The sequence below is a fragment of the Ictidomys tridecemlineatus genome, chromosome 10 (assembly GCF_052094955.1).
Source record: "Ictidomys tridecemlineatus isolate mIctTri1 chromosome 10, mIctTri1.hap1, whole genome shotgun sequence".
In the NCBI taxonomy this organism is placed as follows: domain Eukaryota; kingdom Metazoa; phylum Chordata; class Mammalia; order Rodentia; family Sciuridae; genus Ictidomys; species Ictidomys tridecemlineatus.
The window spans coordinates 76,320,867-76,340,238 of NC_135486.1; the positions used below are offsets into that span (position 1 = coordinate 76,320,867).

General features: G+C 37.7%; 1 protein-coding gene across 5 annotated transcripts in view; it reads right to left on the bottom strand.

The window, feature by feature from the left end:
- Nucleotides 1-8,468: 8,468 nt before the first annotated feature.
- Nucleotides 8,469-19,372, bottom strand: part of Upf2 (UPF2 regulator of nonsense mediated mRNA decay) — a 116,352-nt gene continuing 105,448 nt past the window's right edge. For 3 of the 5 annotated variants that reach the window (XM_078023223.1, XM_005320276.4, XM_040276806.2), the window contains exons 20-22: nucleotides 15,786-15,927; nucleotides 15,148-15,268; nucleotides 8,469-9,747 (exon numbers count right to left, since the gene is read on the bottom strand). In XM_078023223.1, the coding sequence (XP_077879349.1) occupies nucleotides 9,738-9,747; nucleotides 15,148-15,268; nucleotides 15,786-15,927 (273 nt within the window). In that variant the 3' untranslated portion in view covers nucleotides 8,469-9,737. Of the gene's footprint in view, nucleotides 9,748-15,143; nucleotides 15,269-15,785; nucleotides 15,928-17,973; nucleotides 18,476-19,372 lie in introns of those variants that run through there. The other 2 variants (XM_078023224.1, XM_078023225.1) reach the window with 2 other exon arrangements.

Sequence of the window (19,372 nt, forward strand, 5' to 3'; positions counted from 1 at the left end):
ACTGTCAGACTGGGCCTCCTGGGTTGTGTCTCCTAAGCCTCCTGCAGGAACAATGCAAAGCACAAACCAGCAAACAAACAGAAGTCAAATTGAAAAGAAAGGAAAACCCAGGTCAGGCAGAATAGAGAAGTATCAGCTTACAGTCAACCCCTTTCTCATGCAGTTTCTGTCCCTGTAGGAGACATTCTCTTCATTCCTCAAGCCTCAGGATCAAGGGTCCCAAAAAGTTGTGCAAGGCCTGGGTCACTAAAGTAGCATGGTTTTATAGTACTTTGTCATGTCTCTCTTAACCCCCCAACCACAACACACACCTCCTTTTCTTTTCTCAGGGCATGTAATCTCTTTAATTCCCTGGCAAGATCTTTGTGTGCACACATGCAGACTCAGAAGTCTCTAGAAATCAGGTCTATTTGACAATGGTCATTTTCACTGGCAGCCTGTAAAAACATTAGGCATGATGCCAGGTTATGCAAACTACAGGAATAGAAGTGAGACACTTCAGCAAGCACTTCTCAATGAATGATACCACTGGGAACTTTCTACACATGCTATCACATGGCCAGAAACCCTTCCCTTCACCTTCCTACATCTATCTATCTTCTATCTATTACATCTACTTGGAGATTATATCTTGAATTTGTCTTCTTCTGTCCACTGTCACTTGCCATGGTCCCTTGTCCAAACTCTTACTATAGGCTCCTCACTGGTCTCTCCAATTTCATTCTTACCTTACAGCCTCTTCTCCACTGGCAAGCCAAAGAAATCCCTTATAATCAGGTCAGATCTAAAATCAGCATGCTATAATGATATAGCAGTGCAATTCACAATAGCCAAGTTATGGAACCAGCCCAGATACCTGTCAACAAATGAACGGATAAAGAAAGTGTGGCATATAAACACAATAGAACTGAGTTTTACTTAGCCATAATGAAGAATGAAATTATGGCATCTGCTGGTAAATGGATGGAACTGGAGAACATCATGCTAAGTGAAATAAAACAGACTCAGAAAGTCACAAGTTGAATGTTTTCTCTCATATCTAGAAGCTAGAGCAAAATAAGGGAAAAATAAGGGGATGGGTGGGTGGAGGGGCTAGCATCAGTGGAGTAGAAGAAAGTGATTGAAGCAGAGGGAAGAGGGACAGGAAAAGAGAAGAATGGTGGAAGGAAGTGGACCAAACTATCCTATGTACATATATGAAAACACCGCAGTGAATTTCACCTTTATATCTATATCTAATTTTTAAAAAAAAAAAACTGTAAATAAATAGAAGGAAGACCAGTAGAAGAAAGGGAATAGCGGGAAGGAAAAGGGGAGGGAAAGGGGAAGTACTGGGGACTGAATTGGAATATTACTCCAGGTTTGTATGATTATGTCAGTATGAACTCCAATATTATGTATAACTATAATGGAATAATTTTTAAAAATCAGGTCAAATAAATCCCACCATTTTACAAAGAAAATCCAAATTTCTTTCTCTGGCTTACAAAGCCCTATCCGACATAGGCCTTGCCTCTTCTCCCACTCTTCCATCCCTCTGCATGGCTTTTCAGATGGCTTGTTCATTTCTCTCTGATCTTTTTACCTGGAGTGTGCATCCTCATCCAAGGGCTGACTCCTTGCTGTTCAGGTCTGGGCTTTGCTCTTTCTTTAAGTGGAGGCTTCTATACAGACCCAATTAGACAGTCACTGAGCTGTCATTGTGGGCCCATTGACAGACCCCAGGAGCTCTGTGGTTAAAACAGCCCTTCAGAAGCAACCTGACTTGGGCCAAAGACAGCTAGGCCACTTGTCTGCATTGATTACTGTTTGCATGAAACCTCTCCAGACAATCTCTGGCTGAGTTGTCAACTGAGACCACCCCCGGGGGCTGACAGCCAAAGGCCACGGGCCAAACACATTTCTAGCAGCTCCAGGAACAAGTCCTCAGCAAAAGTGGGCTGGGCAGTACAGGAGAGGATCCAGCAACCATCACTTACCTCTGCTTGAGAGTCTTCTTCCTCACTGCTTATATGTTGCTCCCTTATAGATAGTAAAACTCATAGAAGCTGGTCTTTTTGTCTTGCATCTCACTGTAACTTTAGCTTAGCGTGTAATTAAGTGTTAAGTGAATGCTTTTTTTTTTTTTTTTTTTTTTTTGTACTGGAAATTGAACTCAGGGGCACTCGATCACTGAGTCACATCCCCAGCCCGAGCCCTATTTTGTATTATATTTAGAGATAGGGTCTGAGATCTTAGCACCTTGCTTTTTGCTGAGGCTGGCTTTGAACTCGCTATCTTCCTGCCTCAGGCTTCAGAGTTGCTGGGATTACAGTCATGCAGCACCTCACCCAGCTGGAATGAATACTTTGTATGCAATTCTCACAAACTCCTGTAACATTAGGAATTTATTCTCATGGTACAAATAAATTAAAAGTCTTAGATTAAAAACCTTACCCAAGAAGTGGTGGAACCAGAATTTAAATGCAGCTTTACCTAACTTCAGACCCAGCATCCCTTGGAAAGAGGGTAGTTAGGTGGTTGGTCCTGTGTTGAAGGATGAGGGTGTACATTCCAGAAGTGGCTTTGAACCAGATTACAAGTTACTAAGGATGTGAGCCATTCTTCATAATTCCTCTAGGTCTTGATTTTTAATACACATGTCCTGGTAACATAGAAATTGGAGTTAACATGGGTTATTGATTTAAGAATTTCTGCATACTCTTAGGCTAGGTGTACAAATTGGTAGTTGAAACTGATTAAGGAATAATTCTGCTTATTTCAAAACTGCTTTCTGTTTTGCTCTCTTTTCATTCTTTGCCAATTCCTTCTCAAGGAAGCTTAGCAAAAATACTGCTTTGAGTCTCAAGATAACTCTAAAGATCCACTCTGTTTGCTGAAAGAAAAACATATTAGCCTCTGGGGTTTCAAGGATCTCCATCTCTTCCAAAGGGCATCTTGGATTTTTGTTGGTTCTGACCTCCACTCATAGTGTATCTCAGAAGAATCCCTGAGATGATTTGACCCAACAACCTATTCTTGGCAGGGTAGCCTGGAATATTCAGACGCTACCATGATATAAACTGGGAACACCACATTTTTTTCTTCTTATTCAAATAAGCCACCAGCCCTGTGTTACTGGGAGAGAAGAGGCACACAGGAAAAGAAAATTTAATGAATAAAAATAAATTTTATGCCTGAATTTAAGTGTGCAGCGATCTCTGGGGGAGATGAAGATATTATTTCTCTACTTGGCAAGAAACCAGAACTCGGCTCAGCACAGTTTCACCTAAAGGGTAGCATTCCCACTGCTGTTCAGACGCGTTTTTCTATGGGTAACATAGTTGTTGTAATTTGTGTGTGATTTTTGGCCGCCAGGTCTTAACTTGATATTGACTCTGCACACTTGAAGGGTTTATGAGACCTTCAAGGACACAGCTTTCTGGGCTCATTTGCACGAAACACTTAATGAGGCACATAGACATGGAGGTAGTAATACTGGGCACAGTTAATCTTTCTGAAGCACTTACTATATAACAGTCATTGTGCTAAGATTCTCATGTCAATTTTTATCCCATTAATTCCTTGCTCAATCCTACTAAGTTATCCCCATTTTACAGATGAGGAAACTGGGGAGTGGCCCATAACTACTTAAGGTCATGAAGGTAGGAGGTGCTAGAGCTGGTGTGGGCCTGTGGCCAGCCTGGACCCTCCACCATTCCTCTAAATGTAAAAGTTATTTTATGTATTTCTTGCCTCTGATCTTCTATGTATGTAAACAATGTTGCAGACTTGAGTGATCCCTAATGGCAAATGTCAAGGAGAGCCACCTGTTCATCTCATAGATTATAAAACCAATAGTTTACAGTACTAAAATGCTGCTTTGTCCATAGGTCCAGACAAGGCGATTTACTGAGGACAGTGACCAGAGTAGGTTCTAAGTTGCCATAGTGCCACCAAGAGTCAAGGTGAACTGGGGAAGACAAAACAATGTATCTGTTTCTACTTTCCAAATCCCTGAGCTCAACAGGCAAGCCAGACTAGACAAGGGAGAGCTCATCAGCAAATTGAGTCAGGCAACTTTTGGGTCAAATGCAGTAATTCTGTTCCAAAAAAAGGAAGGGGCAAGTGATTTAGAATGTGGCCAACCCTACTCCTTGGGATATAGCAGATTCTCTAAAAATCTCTAGTTCAGAAAGGAAAGCATTTATTAAGCACTGAACAGGGAGGCCTCTATTCCTAACCTTATATACCTATATGTGGATTGTGCTCATCTTTTGTAGAACAACAGCTGAGTTAAATTTATGTCTACCCCCAGGGAGGGCCAGTAGGCAGAGGGACACCTTTGAGGAAACTCAAGAGGGGCCTTCAATAAAACCAGGAGGAGGGCAGGATGGCCAGTTTTCTTAGAAGAGGTGCTGATTGAACTAAAACTTGAAAGGCAGGTAGCATGAGCCAAGGTAGCAAAGGATAGTTATTTTTCCCAGGAAACACCACACATAAAAAGGAATACTAGTAACAGCATCGACCACTAAAATAGTCCTTTCTACACGCCAACCATCGGAATGAGCACTTTATAGATAATATTACTTCATTTCACAAAGTCACTGATTTGATTCCCAGCTAGAATGTTAGATGCATGAGGGCAGAAACTTTTGTGACTTCACTATTCCCAATACTTACAATAGTGCCAGTATAGAGTACAGAGTCAATGTACTAGTCTTTCCACATTCTCCAAGTATTCATCTGAATGTTTAAGTCCAAGAATCTGACATCAAACTGACTAAACAACAAAAAACTTTTCAGTGTCATATAGAAAGCTAAAGAGTAAAAGTACTTGTATAAGGAGGATCACAAGGCATGCAGCCTCAGCAATGACAAGGCGCTAAGCCATTCAGTGAGACCCTGTCTCTAAATAAACACAAAATAGGGCTGGGGATATGGCTCAGTGGTGGAGCCACCCGAGTTCAAACCTGGTACAAAAAAAAAAAGTACTTGCATACATGCAATGGAACTTGATGCCTTTTCACAGAAACTATATTAGGACAACTTCCAAGGAAACAAACATTTGAATAATTACTCAACAATTTTCAGTTACTCCTCTCAGAAAGAAGCACGTCTACTGAGATAGCAAATAACTGAATTTCTTTGAACTTCCAAAGATTAAAAAAAAATTTGTTTTATATTAAGAATGCCATAACTGATTTCCTTTTTAGCATGCTTTTAAATTTTTATTTTTACAATGATTTCATATCTATTTTACTTCTATTCAAACTAAATCTAAACACTGGTCTGAGCATTAATCTAAATGCTGGGACCAGGAATACAAGGCAAAAGGATGTTAAGAGGTTGTATATATAAAGTATTTCAATTTTTTTAAAAATCAAATTTTAGAAATTAAACTTTTATATATGAAACTTCACATCTAAAATTTTGAAATTACTATAGGAATTATCCCTCCTTTTCAATAGTTGGGATGACTCCTGCATCAGATCGCTGAGGCAAACTGGGCTAACAGATCCTTGGATATTTAGACTTGGTTGCAAAACCCAAGTCAGTCTCTGCACCTAATATAAATCCCAGAAGATGATGATGACCAGTTTATAGTATGTTATAGAGTAAATTGTGTCACCTGTCACCCTGACTCTTACATTCATGTTGAAGTTCTAACACCAAGTAACTAAGTAAAATTGATGTCCTTGTAAGAAGTGGAATAACTGGGCATGGTGGTACATGCCTATAATCCTAGCAGCTTGGGAGGTTGAGGCAGGAGGATCTCAAGTTCAAAGCTAGCCTGAACAATGGTGAGGCGCTAAACAACTCAGTAAGATCCTGTCTGTAAATAAAATACAAAATAGGGCTGGGGAATGTGGCCCAGTGGTCAGGTACCCCTGAGTTCAATCCCTGGTACCAAAAAAAGAAGTAAAAGTTACCAGGGATGCTGTGCAGAACAAAAGGCTATAGCAGAACAGTGAGAAGACAGCAGAACAGTGAGAAGACCACTCTCTGCAAGCTAAGGAGGGCCAGCCTCAGGAGAAACCAACCCAGTTGACACCTCAATCTTGTACATCCAGCCTTTGAACCCAAAAAAACAAATTTCTGTTGTTTAAACCACCCAGTCTGTGTGGTATTTTGTTATAGTAGCGGAAGCTGACTAGTACAGGAGAAAGAAAAAGTGGAAGAGCAGAGAAAAAAATTTTTTTTTCTGACTTCATTTTGTTCTGAAGCCCAGTGATAATTCCTGTGCTTGATTTCATACTTTAGGATTCTTATAATAGCCTTTGCATTTAAAAATTCAAATTCAGTCTCTTTCATTTGTAAATAAATAACACACTGAAACTCTGCATGGCTCAAAGTTTACCCCTGAATATATAAAAAACTTTAAAACCATTTTATCTGGGTGTGATAGTACATGCCTATAATCTAGCCACTTGGGAGGCTGAGGCAGGAGGATCACAAGTTTGAGGTAAGCCTGGGAAATTTTAATGAGTCCTTGTCTCAGAATTAAAAGAGCATGGGATGTATTCAGTGATGGAGTACTTGTTTAGCATGTTCAAACCCCAGTACTGCAAAAAAAAAAAAAAAAAAAAAAAACAAAAAAACCCTCCCACCCCCCCCCCCAAAAAAAACAATTTAGAAGGGGACCAAAAATAGATTCAGTTTCTGCTTTTGTAATATCTGTAGTTTTTCCATTATACTATGAAGATTAAATATGTAGTCAGTTAGGAAACCTGGGGCCTACCTCTCTGCACTATTTCCTTCCTACAGTAGAATTATTTCTGCTAATCATAAAAATCCTGAAACCTTAATCCCTAATCATCTTATACTGAAGGGTGTTAAGTCATTGTAACTCTCGGGATGATTCCTCATCTACAAAATGAACCTTTCTCCCAGTACTAATCTTCTATTTATTCTAGGACTAATACTCAATTGGTCTATTGGGCTACTTGGGTTTTGGCTCCAAGAAGCCTGTGTCCTCTTTCATGTATTTGTGCCTTGCTTTGTACCCCTTCCACCCCACTCTCCATCCCCAGTTCTCTCAACCTTATTTGGTTGTCTTGCCACTGTATACCTCATACAACCTTCCTTCTGGTTGGCTGCTTGGTTTGAAATAGGTCAAGTTTGTAGAGGCTCTAAGTGAAGTCAGAGAACAAATGTGCCCACCCAAAAGGCTCTCCTATGAAAGCAGAGACTTACCTTGAGATAGAACCGTAGGCTGCCCTGAGGCCTTCTTCGGCCTAATCCTCAAGGAGGGATTACAGAATTGAAAGAAGGAGGAAGTGTGGCAAATCTGTGAACACCTGCTTACCTTTGGTGGATCATAGGGGAAAAAAGTTATGATAAATTTATGAAAGTCACAGCATTTTCCAAAGTCAGAAGGCTCCTCCTTTTATTTTTTAAAACATCTATAAACTTCTTGGTGGCTGGCATAGACTAGACTCTACCTTAATATATGGATAATCTTTTAACATCAGTAACCTATCTTTGTTATAGTGATCTAATGAATATTATTGCAACATTGCTAAGAATCTTATTTGGTATACATTCTTCATGGTTCCCAAAACATCACAGATAAAGTGAATGTTATTTTCTTTAGATAAAAGGTGAATGAAGATGAATTACTACCACATAGCTGATTATCATTATGATTTCTACCTTGATCATCATTATATATTATAAAGGGTGAATTTGGAGTGATCTCTGGCTCTCTGAAAAAAATTTAAATCTAGAAATAATATAAAGTTGATAAAAAATTTATAAATCATTTTTCACAACAAAAGAATAGTAAGTAGCACTATAGAGATCAGTGATGAACGTGGTGATAAGACGATAAGCTTCCCTCCTTAAAGGAAGTTCAGAAGTTTTTAAAAAAGTTAAGAGCCTATTATAATTCCTTTCAAATTATGACTATTGGTTAGATTTTATAAATTTTTGCAATAGCAATCATAGTAATTTGGTATGGACTATATAAGTCAGCCTTAGAATTAACACTGGGAAACAGAAAGCAGAGATTCTTGCAGTTCCTTCTGACTGGCCTGCCTTGTGGTGCTCTTCCCATCTCTGTTGCTCATGCTTGGGTAAACCATCAATGCCGCCTGCCTCAGGCTAAACATGCAGTGCCAGCATTTTCCATGTTAATCACTGGTAACCCTACTTTAAAAACATTAATTCTACTAGATTGCACAGGTGACTTTTTTGGTGATGCTGGGGATTGAACTCAGGGCCTTGTGCCAAGCACTATATCAACTGAGCTATATCCCCAATCCCCATGGGTGACTTCAAGTAACATACTCAAAGGTAAACTAACTGAGGCACCTGAGAAGGTCAGGACATAGGGAATCCTGAGGGAGAAAGAAATGCTAGCAGTAAAATGCTCAAGAAAGTATTTGAGAATCTTTTATAAAGCACACAGATGACTCCAGAGAGCATGACTGTCCATTTGATAGGTTTCCAAAATCCAAACCAAATAAAATAAACCACACCAAATCGAAATTACAACACTTTATTGCAGCATCGGCAAAGGTCAGATTTCTGAAGCTGGTGAAGATTGGGCAGCATTTCCATGTGAAATGTTACAACTTTACAAGTTTTGTTTCTTAAATCTACATGCAGAAACTGAAACGTGGTAAAAGAAAAATGCAAAATAGCTAGAAAAAAAAGATGTAATCAAGTTGTAGCATACAGATGTGCTCTTTAACTAAATTTACTATGCCTATTGGAAAGCAAACGAAAGACAACTATCCTAATAAATTAACAGATTGTCAGAAACAGACTAAGAACCCTTTTTTCTATTTAGTGGGGGGAAAACAAAACAACAAAACAAAACGAAAACAAAAGCAAAATAAAAGCTCTACTTGTTTCCATATTTTGTTTAGAGACAGAGGCTGTAAACCCATGAAGGTCAACAAAATATTCTGATCTATTTCTTGTTGTCCTTCGTTCATTTTCTGTGACATGCTGACTGGCACGTTTTGTTTTCAATGATACTTACAATGGGCTCAACTATATCCCTGTTCTTAGGCTGGTATCAGACTTGTCTAAGCCATCTGAATGAATGCTCTTTGTACTAATGTCTTCACATTTTTCTTTCACTCTAATAGGCAATTTTATATCACTGGCTCTGATGGATAAAACAGATTTTTCTCCCTCATCCCTTGTTCCTTTTGAAACAATTTCCTAAACAAAGGCCTTTCTGGTGGATTATCTGGTATTTGGATATCTTTCATCATTTTGTTGTCCTGCATGTAAGTTTTTACTAGAAGATTTTACTGCTTGCTCTATACTTCTCTACTGTAGTCCTGGAGCCCCCAAATGTATCTTCTTCCAACATGGGATGTTCAACTCAGACACTGTAACTCAAATCAAGTTCAAAACTCAAGTTCATTTCCCCCATACCATTATCATCGCAACCATTTCTTCTCTGGCTCAGTCATCTCATTGCTGCTCTTCCTGGTGTAACTGCTCAGTAGTCAAGTGAACCATCTCATTTCTTGACTGCCATTCTCAAGAGAAGATTAACCCTCACGTGATTTCCATTACAAAAGGCCTTTTCCGCCTTGTCTGGAAGCGTGGGCTTGTTCCGGTGTTGGCAGAGGCTGCTGTTTCTGCCTCATGGCCCCAGCCTGTCCCAGGTTTAGATTCGCAACTCTCTAGACCGACATGCTGAGATGTGTCCACTGCTCTCATTCAATTGCTGGAGGACTCCACTATCCACAACATCAGATACAGGACCTAATGAAATGACACGTGCTGCTGGATCAACGTCTCCTAAAGGTACAAACAGGGTGATGTTAGAGACCTTACTGCTTTAGGGCAAAATTGGGGCACGAAAGTGTTTCTCAAATACTACCAACTATCACCTGGTGATTTCTCTAAGTCTTTTTGTTTTGTTTTTTTATTTTTAAAAAATTTTTAGTGGGTGATTGACCTTTATTTATTTATAAAAGTGGTGCTGAAAAATCAAACCCAGCACCTCACACGTTAGGCAAGCACTTTATAACTGTGCCACAACCCCAACCCCATCTAAGTTAAGTCTTTTTTAAGAGCAAAACAGGAACAATTTTGACAATAATTGCAAGACAAGAGGTGGCTCCTGTATCTTCTCTGTGACTAACTGCTAAAGTGTAAGGAATTCAGTTTGTATTATGGTTGAATTGTGTATCCTCAAAATTCATTTGCTAAACTTGACCGCCCCCTCCTCCCGGTACCTCAAACATGACTTTATTTGGAAACAGCTGTTGGAGATGTAATTAGTTAAGATGAGGCAATAGTGGAGTAGGGTGAGTCCCTGGTCCAAAACAATGATTATATCCTTATGCACAGGCTGGGGATGTACCTCAGCTGCAAGAGCACTTGCCTAGTATGTGAAAGGCCCTGAGGAAAAAAAATTAGGCACAAACACAGGAAGAATGTCATGTGAAGATGAAGGCAGGGATTCAGAGATCAGAGCGATGTACCTATAAGCCAATGGATACCAAAGATTGCCAGCAAACCTCAAGAGCCACACAGGAGGCCTGGAACAGCCTTCCTTACAGCCTCAGACTCCTTTGTCTCATATTTCCTGCCACCAAAACCTTAAGACAAACAAACTTCTATAGTTTAAGTCATTCAGTCAATGGCACTTTCCTAGAGACTCATAAAGTTTGTTTTACACAGAACAAATTATGTGAGCAAGACAAATTCAGAGAATAAAATGCAAATATAGGAAAGCATATCCTCAGTTGTCTGTACCCATAACTCTTCCAGAAATGAAATAAATATGAAAAAATATCAATGATACAATCATGTCCCCAATGAAAGAACAAAAAGATGGAAGAGTTTCTCCTGAAGTCAAGACAAAGCAACTGTCTAAAACAAAATATTTTAAATAAACAGTGAATGAAAGGAAAAAAATGTTGAAAATCTTTGCTAAGTTAAGATATGCTTCTGTCACTAGTTATAGTGAAGGGTATCTGTCACCTGACTGGCTTTGTAGGCAAATAATCACTCTGAAAGATTAAAATACTAAGAGCTTAAAAAGCACTTGCAATATATACTTTGGATTATATGTTATTCTAGGAGGTATTCTATATCAAAACTATCACTTATTTAACATACAATAAGGGCATACATATCTTTTTAAAAATAGCAAGCTAGATGCAGTAGCATGTGCTTACAGTGTCAGGAACTTATAAACTGGAGGTAGGAACATCTCAAGCTTAAGAGACCAACCTGAGCAATATACCAAGACCCCATCTCAAAATGAAAACATAATAAAAATAACACACACACACACACACAAAAAAAAAAAAAAAAAAAACCCACCAAAACTGACAAAATAAATCCTTTCTATTCTAATTGTGGTCTGCACACCAGCAGCTCTGATATCACCTAGAAGCTGAACAGAAATGAACCAGAACCTGCCTTTTTAGTCTAGATGATTTATATGTATTTTAAAAGTTTGAGAAGCAACAGAGTAATCCATATGAACTTGTAGCACATAAACCATATGCTTAAGTAGTAATACTTGCCAAAGATGCAAAGTTTCAGATTGTTAACACTACTGGAAAAGAAAAGAATCTTGTTCTGCACTACAGAAAAACTGAAGAACAATTTCACTTACAGCACAAACTCCATCTTATTCACTAAAAATAAATACCTGTAATTTGTTAAAAGGCTGAAGTTTTAATTTACATTGCTCTGATAAGATCCTCTGGTTAGAAAACATAAAAATCATTATATAATAGTAGGAGCCTATCAAAATCCACAGGTAAAAAAATTTCAACTACTTGAATAACTAGTTTTCAAATTAATTTTCCTTTCATTAACACATAAAATTACCAACATTAATTGATTTTTTTTAAAAAAAATCACCAGCCACATTAATAATCAATTTGAAACCAGTTCCTCAGATTTACTCATAGACTCAAGGTCCCCCTGCCCTGCTTCACATAGGTACTCCCCCCCAGCACGCTCTCCTTAAGCTACTGATAATGTCAGTGCTCCATATACACTTCGACTAAAGCTAAGTCTGGCCCAAAGTAAGCAGAAGAAAATAAAGACCCAACCACCATTCCATCCCTTGAGTTTGTTCTTAAAATGACTATATTTCTTCACTTAAGTTTAAAATGGCAAAGAACATGTGGTACTCTAAAACGCTCAAAAACTCATGTTTATGCATTTGACCATTCTACAATGCTTAACCATACCTATGTTTTAGAAATACTGCCTATGAAAATAACACTCATTATCCTTTACAGAGTGCCATTCAAAAGGATGATGGACAGGTTACGATTTTTTTTTTTTAAGTTACAATTTTAAGTCAAAATTTAAAACAGGTTGAGAGGTTAGCTCAAGGGTTGGAACTCACAAAAAAATGGAAAACAAGAACTTGGGAGCAGAACTGAAAGAAGAAAGTTTATTAAAACGACTAAATGTAGATTGTAAATAGTTCTTTTGTCTATTCAACAAATATTTACTGAGCATCTACTAGGTGCCAGGCACTAAGAGCTATGAAGGATATAATGGAAAGCAAGATTAAGATGCAGTCCATGCCCCCCACCTCCAGTCCTTAGTCTCATGGAGAATGGAGACAAACTAGCAGATAAATAAATAGGACACAGTCTGTGGAAATATAGTGAGTTAAGACAACCTATCCTCACTGATCTATGTCAGTATTGAGGATACCAAGGTGGGTCTTAAGAAGGAGTAGGAGTTATCCAGGAAGAAAAAGCAGAAGACTGCTCCAGAGAAAGGCAAAAATAGAACAGGAAGAGCAATAGTTAGTTAAAAGACCAGCTGGTTAGGAGTAGGAAAAGGAACTTCGAGAGATGAAGCCAATAAAGTAAGTATATGCATGCAATTCATACCTTGCTAACCAAGATGAAGAGTTTGAAGTTTATTCTACGAGCCATAAGGAGCCATTGATGAATTTTAAGCAGAAGGGCTCATATAGTCAGATGGCAGATTTGCATCTTAGAAAGAACACCGAGAATGAATTGGATGTGGGTGAAACAGACTAAGAAGTAGATGTAGATAAGGTAGCTGCAGTTATCTACATCTGATCTTAGCTCAAAGGCCAAGAAGGAATTGCAGCAGTAATCCAAATGTGAGGTGATAGTGGTTTGATCTAGAGTCTTGGCAGTGGGGCAGAATAAAATAGGCAACTTTGATAACCTTTTAATATTAGAATGCAGAGGGTTATTACCCAGATCACGGAATTGAGGGGGAAGGAGAATTACAAAATGAAACCCCCTTTCCTAGTATGGACAATAGTAGTGCTTTTGTTCATTAAGCTAGAACAGGGAGGGAACAAGGCACACACTGAGGTTTCTGTTTCAGAGTACACACCTAGACAGGCAGAAACTCAAGTGTGAAGTCTGGGCTGAAGATCTGAACAGTAATGAAGTCATGGAAAGAATGACCCCTTACAGACAGTAGAAGGATAGAAAAAGAAACCAAAGAATCTGGACATCTATAGGTAGGGCGTGTGCATAAATGAGCTGAAAGTCAGGTAGGAATCAGAGGGGTCAGAGAAAAGGGGGAAAATCAGAAGCTAGAAGTCATAGAAGCAAAATGAAACAGTATGTGGAGGAAAACAGAATTTGCCCACAATGCAAAGTGCTACAAAGATATTGCTCAAGAAGTGGTTAGGGACCCCAGAGAAGGCCACCTATTAACCCAGAGTTAAGACACTAAAAAGGTAGGGTAAGTCACACAATGATTGAGAGGCAAGGGAAAGAGCAAGTGTGGCTGGTTCTTCCAAAGGGAAATTGGAGGAAGAGGAAAGGAAAATAGAAAGTTAAAGAATTTTGAGAAATGACTGAATAATGTTGGTAGCAAACTAAGTAGAGCATACCACATATACATCTATTATAGTAATTACTTTTACACATCTGTTTCTACACATTCATCTTTGTTCCCTACTGCCTGAGAAATGCTTTGAATAAATAGCACAAATGACATATTTGAATAAATAGAATAAATAGAAATAAGCAGAATAAATGAGTAGGACAGAATTAGCCTTCAAGTGCAGGTAGTACTCTGTTTTCTCATTGGACGTTTTAAACTTTAGGATTTTCTTCTCCTTTTAAATTTTTTTGTAATGAAGGGCTGGACCTGGTAGGTACTAGATGAATATATGCTACTGTAGATACCCATTATGTCATCAAACTTCATATTTACAAATTCTATAAGATTATGATATTCTCACATTTAAAAATTATAAAAAGATAATAATTTCTGAATAGAAAAGGAATTAGGTATAAATAAAGACAATGTGCTATTCAGAGATATTACACTGCAATATGGAAAAGTGAAGTTGATAAAAATATCAAGATATTCTTTTTTTAAAAAAACATTTGCTTTTTTTTGAGAGAGAAAGAGAGAATTTTTTAATATTTATTTCTTAGTTTTCGGCAGACACAACATCTTTGTTTGTATGTGGTGTTGAGGATCGAACCCGGGCCGCATGCATGCCAGGCGAGCGTGCTACCGCTTGAGCCACATCCCCAGCCCAAGTTTCTGATAAGAGAGAACATATATTATCAAAACTGCATCTATATTATGCATATATTAAAAGCTACTTTTTTTTTTTTTGGTGGTGGTGCTGGGATTAAACCCAGGGCCTCACACTTGCTAGGTAAATGCTTTTACCACTAAGATCTATATACCCAAAGCCTAAAGCTATTTTTAAGATGTAGTCTTTTTGTGTATGGGTATGTGTGTGTTTTTATTTTATTATTTTTTTTAATGCCAGGGTCTGAACCCAGGGGCACTTAACTACTGAGCCATATCCCTAGCCCTTTTTTGTATTTTATTTAGAGACAGGGTCTTGCTGAGTTGCTTAGGATCTTGCTAAATTGCTGAGGCTGGCTTTGAATTCCCAATCCTCCTGTCTTAGCCTTCAAAGCCACTGGGATTACAGGTACCACCATACCTAGCTAAAGCTACTTTCAAATAACTGCAAAAGCAAGAAACTATCATTTGTCATTGTCCATTAAGCTAATAGTTTGTATATTTAGCAGCACCAAAACAGGTTTCAACAAAGAACTTTTCTATTTTGCTAATAGGGTTTTGTCTGTAAGTATAATCCAGAATTCTATACTTTATTCATACGGATATTATAAAAAAGAAAGAGAGAGAGAGAGAGAGAGAAAGAAAGCAAGCTAAGGGAGAAGCTATTTTTACCTCCCACCAGTCTTAAAGATTAGATCTGCATTAGGTGCTCCTTTTGGATGCTGGTAACGAGGCCGCCGCTCACGATTGGTGTTTGCTGGAGCTGGGCGCTGAGCAAGAGACTGCAACATTTCTATGATTAGGATCAAAAAAAAAGCTGTTAACTCTTTTAAATGTACATCATCTAAGAAAAAAATAAAATGTTAGGGAGATCAAGTTTATCAGTCCTATTATCAGGTAAATGACTACAGAAAAGTGACCATTATACAGACTAACATGATTGTAAGGTACTAAAAGAACCATCAAGAGATGAGATTCTTTCAGTATCCAATGTTTCCTTATTGTAAATTTGGTCATTACATTAAGTGCCTTAAGAGACAATGAAAAAGCCTAAGAGGCAGTGTACAATGACAGCTAATAATACAGTGTTTGGAGAGAGTCTATATTTGTTAAAAAAAAAGTACCCTCTCACTTGCAAACACAGATAACAGTAGGTAATCTATCTGAATTATGGAGTTAGAAAAATAAGATGAAAATTATATTATTATTTTACAAATAAGTCAGAGGAAAATGGACACAGAATGAGATAAAACTATATTTCAAACACTCAAGAAGCATAAAAATTTCCTATTTTATAAATGATTTCATACCTTGATAATCTTCTTGTTCTTGCCGCTCATTGATATCTAGTGTGAGCTTTTTCATTCTCATCCTTTCTTCTTGTTCTGCCTGTTGCTGGTTCCAATGATTTGCAGCAAGTTGGGATGACATGGGCACATTAAGTATTTTAAACTGAGAGAAGAAAAACAAAAACAAAAACCAAAGGTCACAAATACCCTGAGGAAACCAGAAAGAAAAAAAAATAGACTTCAAATAAAATAGCAAGTAGAAAATAAGTTTAGGAAAATAGTGTTTTTCTTTCACTGTACATCAACAGATTTATAAGAACATCTAAAAAGAAATAGTAGTATTATTCTAGTAGACAAAATCCATCAGATTTGGATGGGAAGTAAAAGTCTACCAGTTCAATCTCCATGAAAAGCAGAAGTTCTTTAGTGTACCCTATTTGGAAGCATATCTCTAACAAGGGATGATTTTTCATTCTGTAGACCCCCATCATGTAGGGCTGTCAGAAAGACTTCTACAGGAAACTGGAACCCACCTCCTGTCATTTCTACCCACCTCATGAACTACATGAACAAATCTAGTCCATCTTCAACATTACTAGGACTTCGTATTTCTGAAGACAGCTGTGATATTTGAAAGGAGAGAGAGTTAAGTGAAAACTGTTAAGTTAAACAGTTCTGTCATAGGGAGAGAGTGAGCCCTTGTCTAGGAATGCCTTTGTTTTTTAGTAGGATGTTCCTGGCATAGGACTGCATATGGCAAACAAACCTAGATTAAAAAAAAAAAAATCTATGAATTTATGGGTCTTGACTCCCTGGAAAATGTTAAATACGCTATGCTAACATCTAAGCACAAAATGGAGGTGTTTCATAACCTAAATTCTCTGTTGTGCATGTCTTAATGAAGAGAACTCATCTGGACCATATCTGTGCAAAGTCAGGGTTCAGGAAGCTGTGTGCAGGATCCCAGACCTCTCTGCTTGATCTGTGCCTTCTGAATGCTGGCATCTTTAAAATAGTGTAAAGTTTAACATTGTGTAAGTTCTGACTCATTTGAATTTGACGTGCAAGTTTGATTTTTTTATATTAATTCATATGTTCTCTCTTGGCATTCTGTTTTACAATGCCCTTCAGTTAGTCAATGTTCCCCTCCCCTTAGAATGTAATACCCAGAATACAAATATACTAAGCCAGATACATCCACTAAGGTAAAAACAAAAAACAAAAAATATTTATCTACAAACTCAACTAACTGCATTTTATATTTATATCAGCAGACAAAAATCTCACCTATCAAAATAAAAATATTAAGGTGCCCACTAAACCTCACTGGTTCTCCCCAATGTGCTTAGCTTTAGAGAATTTTCTCTAAGGAGTCTAGTACTGACTCCTTCCAATAATCACTTTCTTTTTAAAGAGCTCAAAGCCATTAAAAAGGAAAAAGCCAACAAACAAAAAAACAACATTTAGAGGTGGGTTTCAGTAGTAGAGCACATGTCTGGTATGTGTGAGGCTGTGGGACAGATCCCCAGCATGGCAAAAACTCAAAACCAAATCCAAAATACTTTTGTGAAGTATGTCTGATGTAATTTGATGAATTTCTCTGTAGGTAGATGCTGAAGAAAATCTCTCCTCACTTGAGACAATGAGCATATCAATCACCTCTAACTTTTGTAACCCATCTCTTTCTCTACCCCACCAGGTAGCAGCTGCTGACCTGCTTTCTTTTACTACTGATTCCTCTAACACACACTCTTTAGCACTACATTATACAAAATGAACTAATATTGATTCACCTGTTGGTAACATTTGGGTTGTTTTTAGTTTTAGGTTAACATGCTAGGAATGGAATAGCTGGAAATACCTGGTGTGTTTTAGTTTTTAAGGAACTGTCCAACTGAGTTTGGTTCCTTCGCATCCCTGCTGAAACGTGGCACAATCAGTCTTCCTAACTTTAGCTATGCTAGTAAGCACATACTGATATATCATTTGGCATTTTTTAATTTCCTAGTGACTAAAACCATCTGTTTAAAAACCCATCCTAGAATTATACACCAAGTTTGTTGGACTATATTTCAGAAAGTAGTTTTTGCTTGTTTTTAAAAAAGGCAAAAAATTTTAATGACAACTGCTCTATAATTACATATATAAGTTCTTTCAGTCCTCAAAGATATAATTAGTTTCTATCTGAAGACTGGGACTCCTTAAAGTAGATTATTCCTTCTGACATTATTTAATTTTATCCAATCTTACTATGCCCTTTCAAAGAGAAATGTTCCTTCTTGATATGAGGGGGAAAATACCACTCCACAGCACGGGCTTTTTACTCTTTGTTTTTTTTAAAAAAGCATTTCCTAATCCCCTTGAGCCACATGTTTTTAAAAATTGCCAACTGTGTCTATTCCTAAATTCTAGTGTATATGGCCTGATGATAGCCAATTTTTCCTTCTTACATAATTACTAATTCTATGATAACTTTCTTCTGCCTCTTCCCCAGTTTTCTTTTTCTTTTTTTTTTTAATATTTATTTTTTAAGTTGTAGTTGGACACAGTACCTTTATTTTTACGTGGTGCTGAGGATCGAACCCAGGGCCTCACACATGCTAGGTGAGAGTTCTACCACTGAGCCACAACCCCAGCCCCTTCCCCAGTTTTCTTTGATTTCCACATTACAATCACTTCTTTCATGAAATACATACTTGTCAGGTATATTGCTGCAAGGAAATAAAGAACACAAATTTTTGAAGTCATACAAATTGGTCTCATAGTCCTATCATATATTAGTATGACCTAGCAATCACCCAAGAATTCTCTGAGAGGGGACTGGGGTTGTGGCTCAGTGGTAGAACGTTCGCCTAGGACATGCAAGGTGCTGACTTCAATCATCAGCACCACATAAAAAATAAATAAAGCTATTGTATCCAACTAGAACTAAAATATACAGTGCACGTGCACACTCACACACACACCCCACATATAAATAATTATCTGAGAACTATACTAAAGAAAGGCACCATAAACATACATTGGAGGAAAAATAGCCTCTTCAACAAATGGTGCTAGGAAAACTGGAAATCAATATGCAGCAGAATGAAATTTAACCCCTATCTATCACCCTACACAAAACTCAACTCAAAGTAGATCAAAGACTTAGGCACTAGAATAGAGACCTTGCATCTAATAGAAGAAGAAGATCCAACTCTCCATTGTGTCAGCTTAGGAACCAACTTCCTCAACAAGACTCCTAAAGTGCAAGAAGTAAAATCAAGAGTCAATAATGGGATGGCAACAAATTAAAAAGGTTCTTCACAGCAATAATTAAAAATGTGAAGAGAGAGCTTACAGACTAGGGGAAAACCTTTGCCACCTGCACCTCAGATAGAGCATTAATATTCAGGATATATAAAAAAACTAAAAAAAAAAACTTGACACCAAAAAAAAAAATAAAAACAAATAACCCAATCAATAAATGGGCAAAGGAACTGAACAGACACTTCACAGAAGAAATAAAAATGGTCAACAAATACATGAAAAAAATGTTCAACATCTCTAGTAATTAGAGAAATGCAGATTAAAACTACACTGAGATTCCATTTCACTCCAGTCAGAAT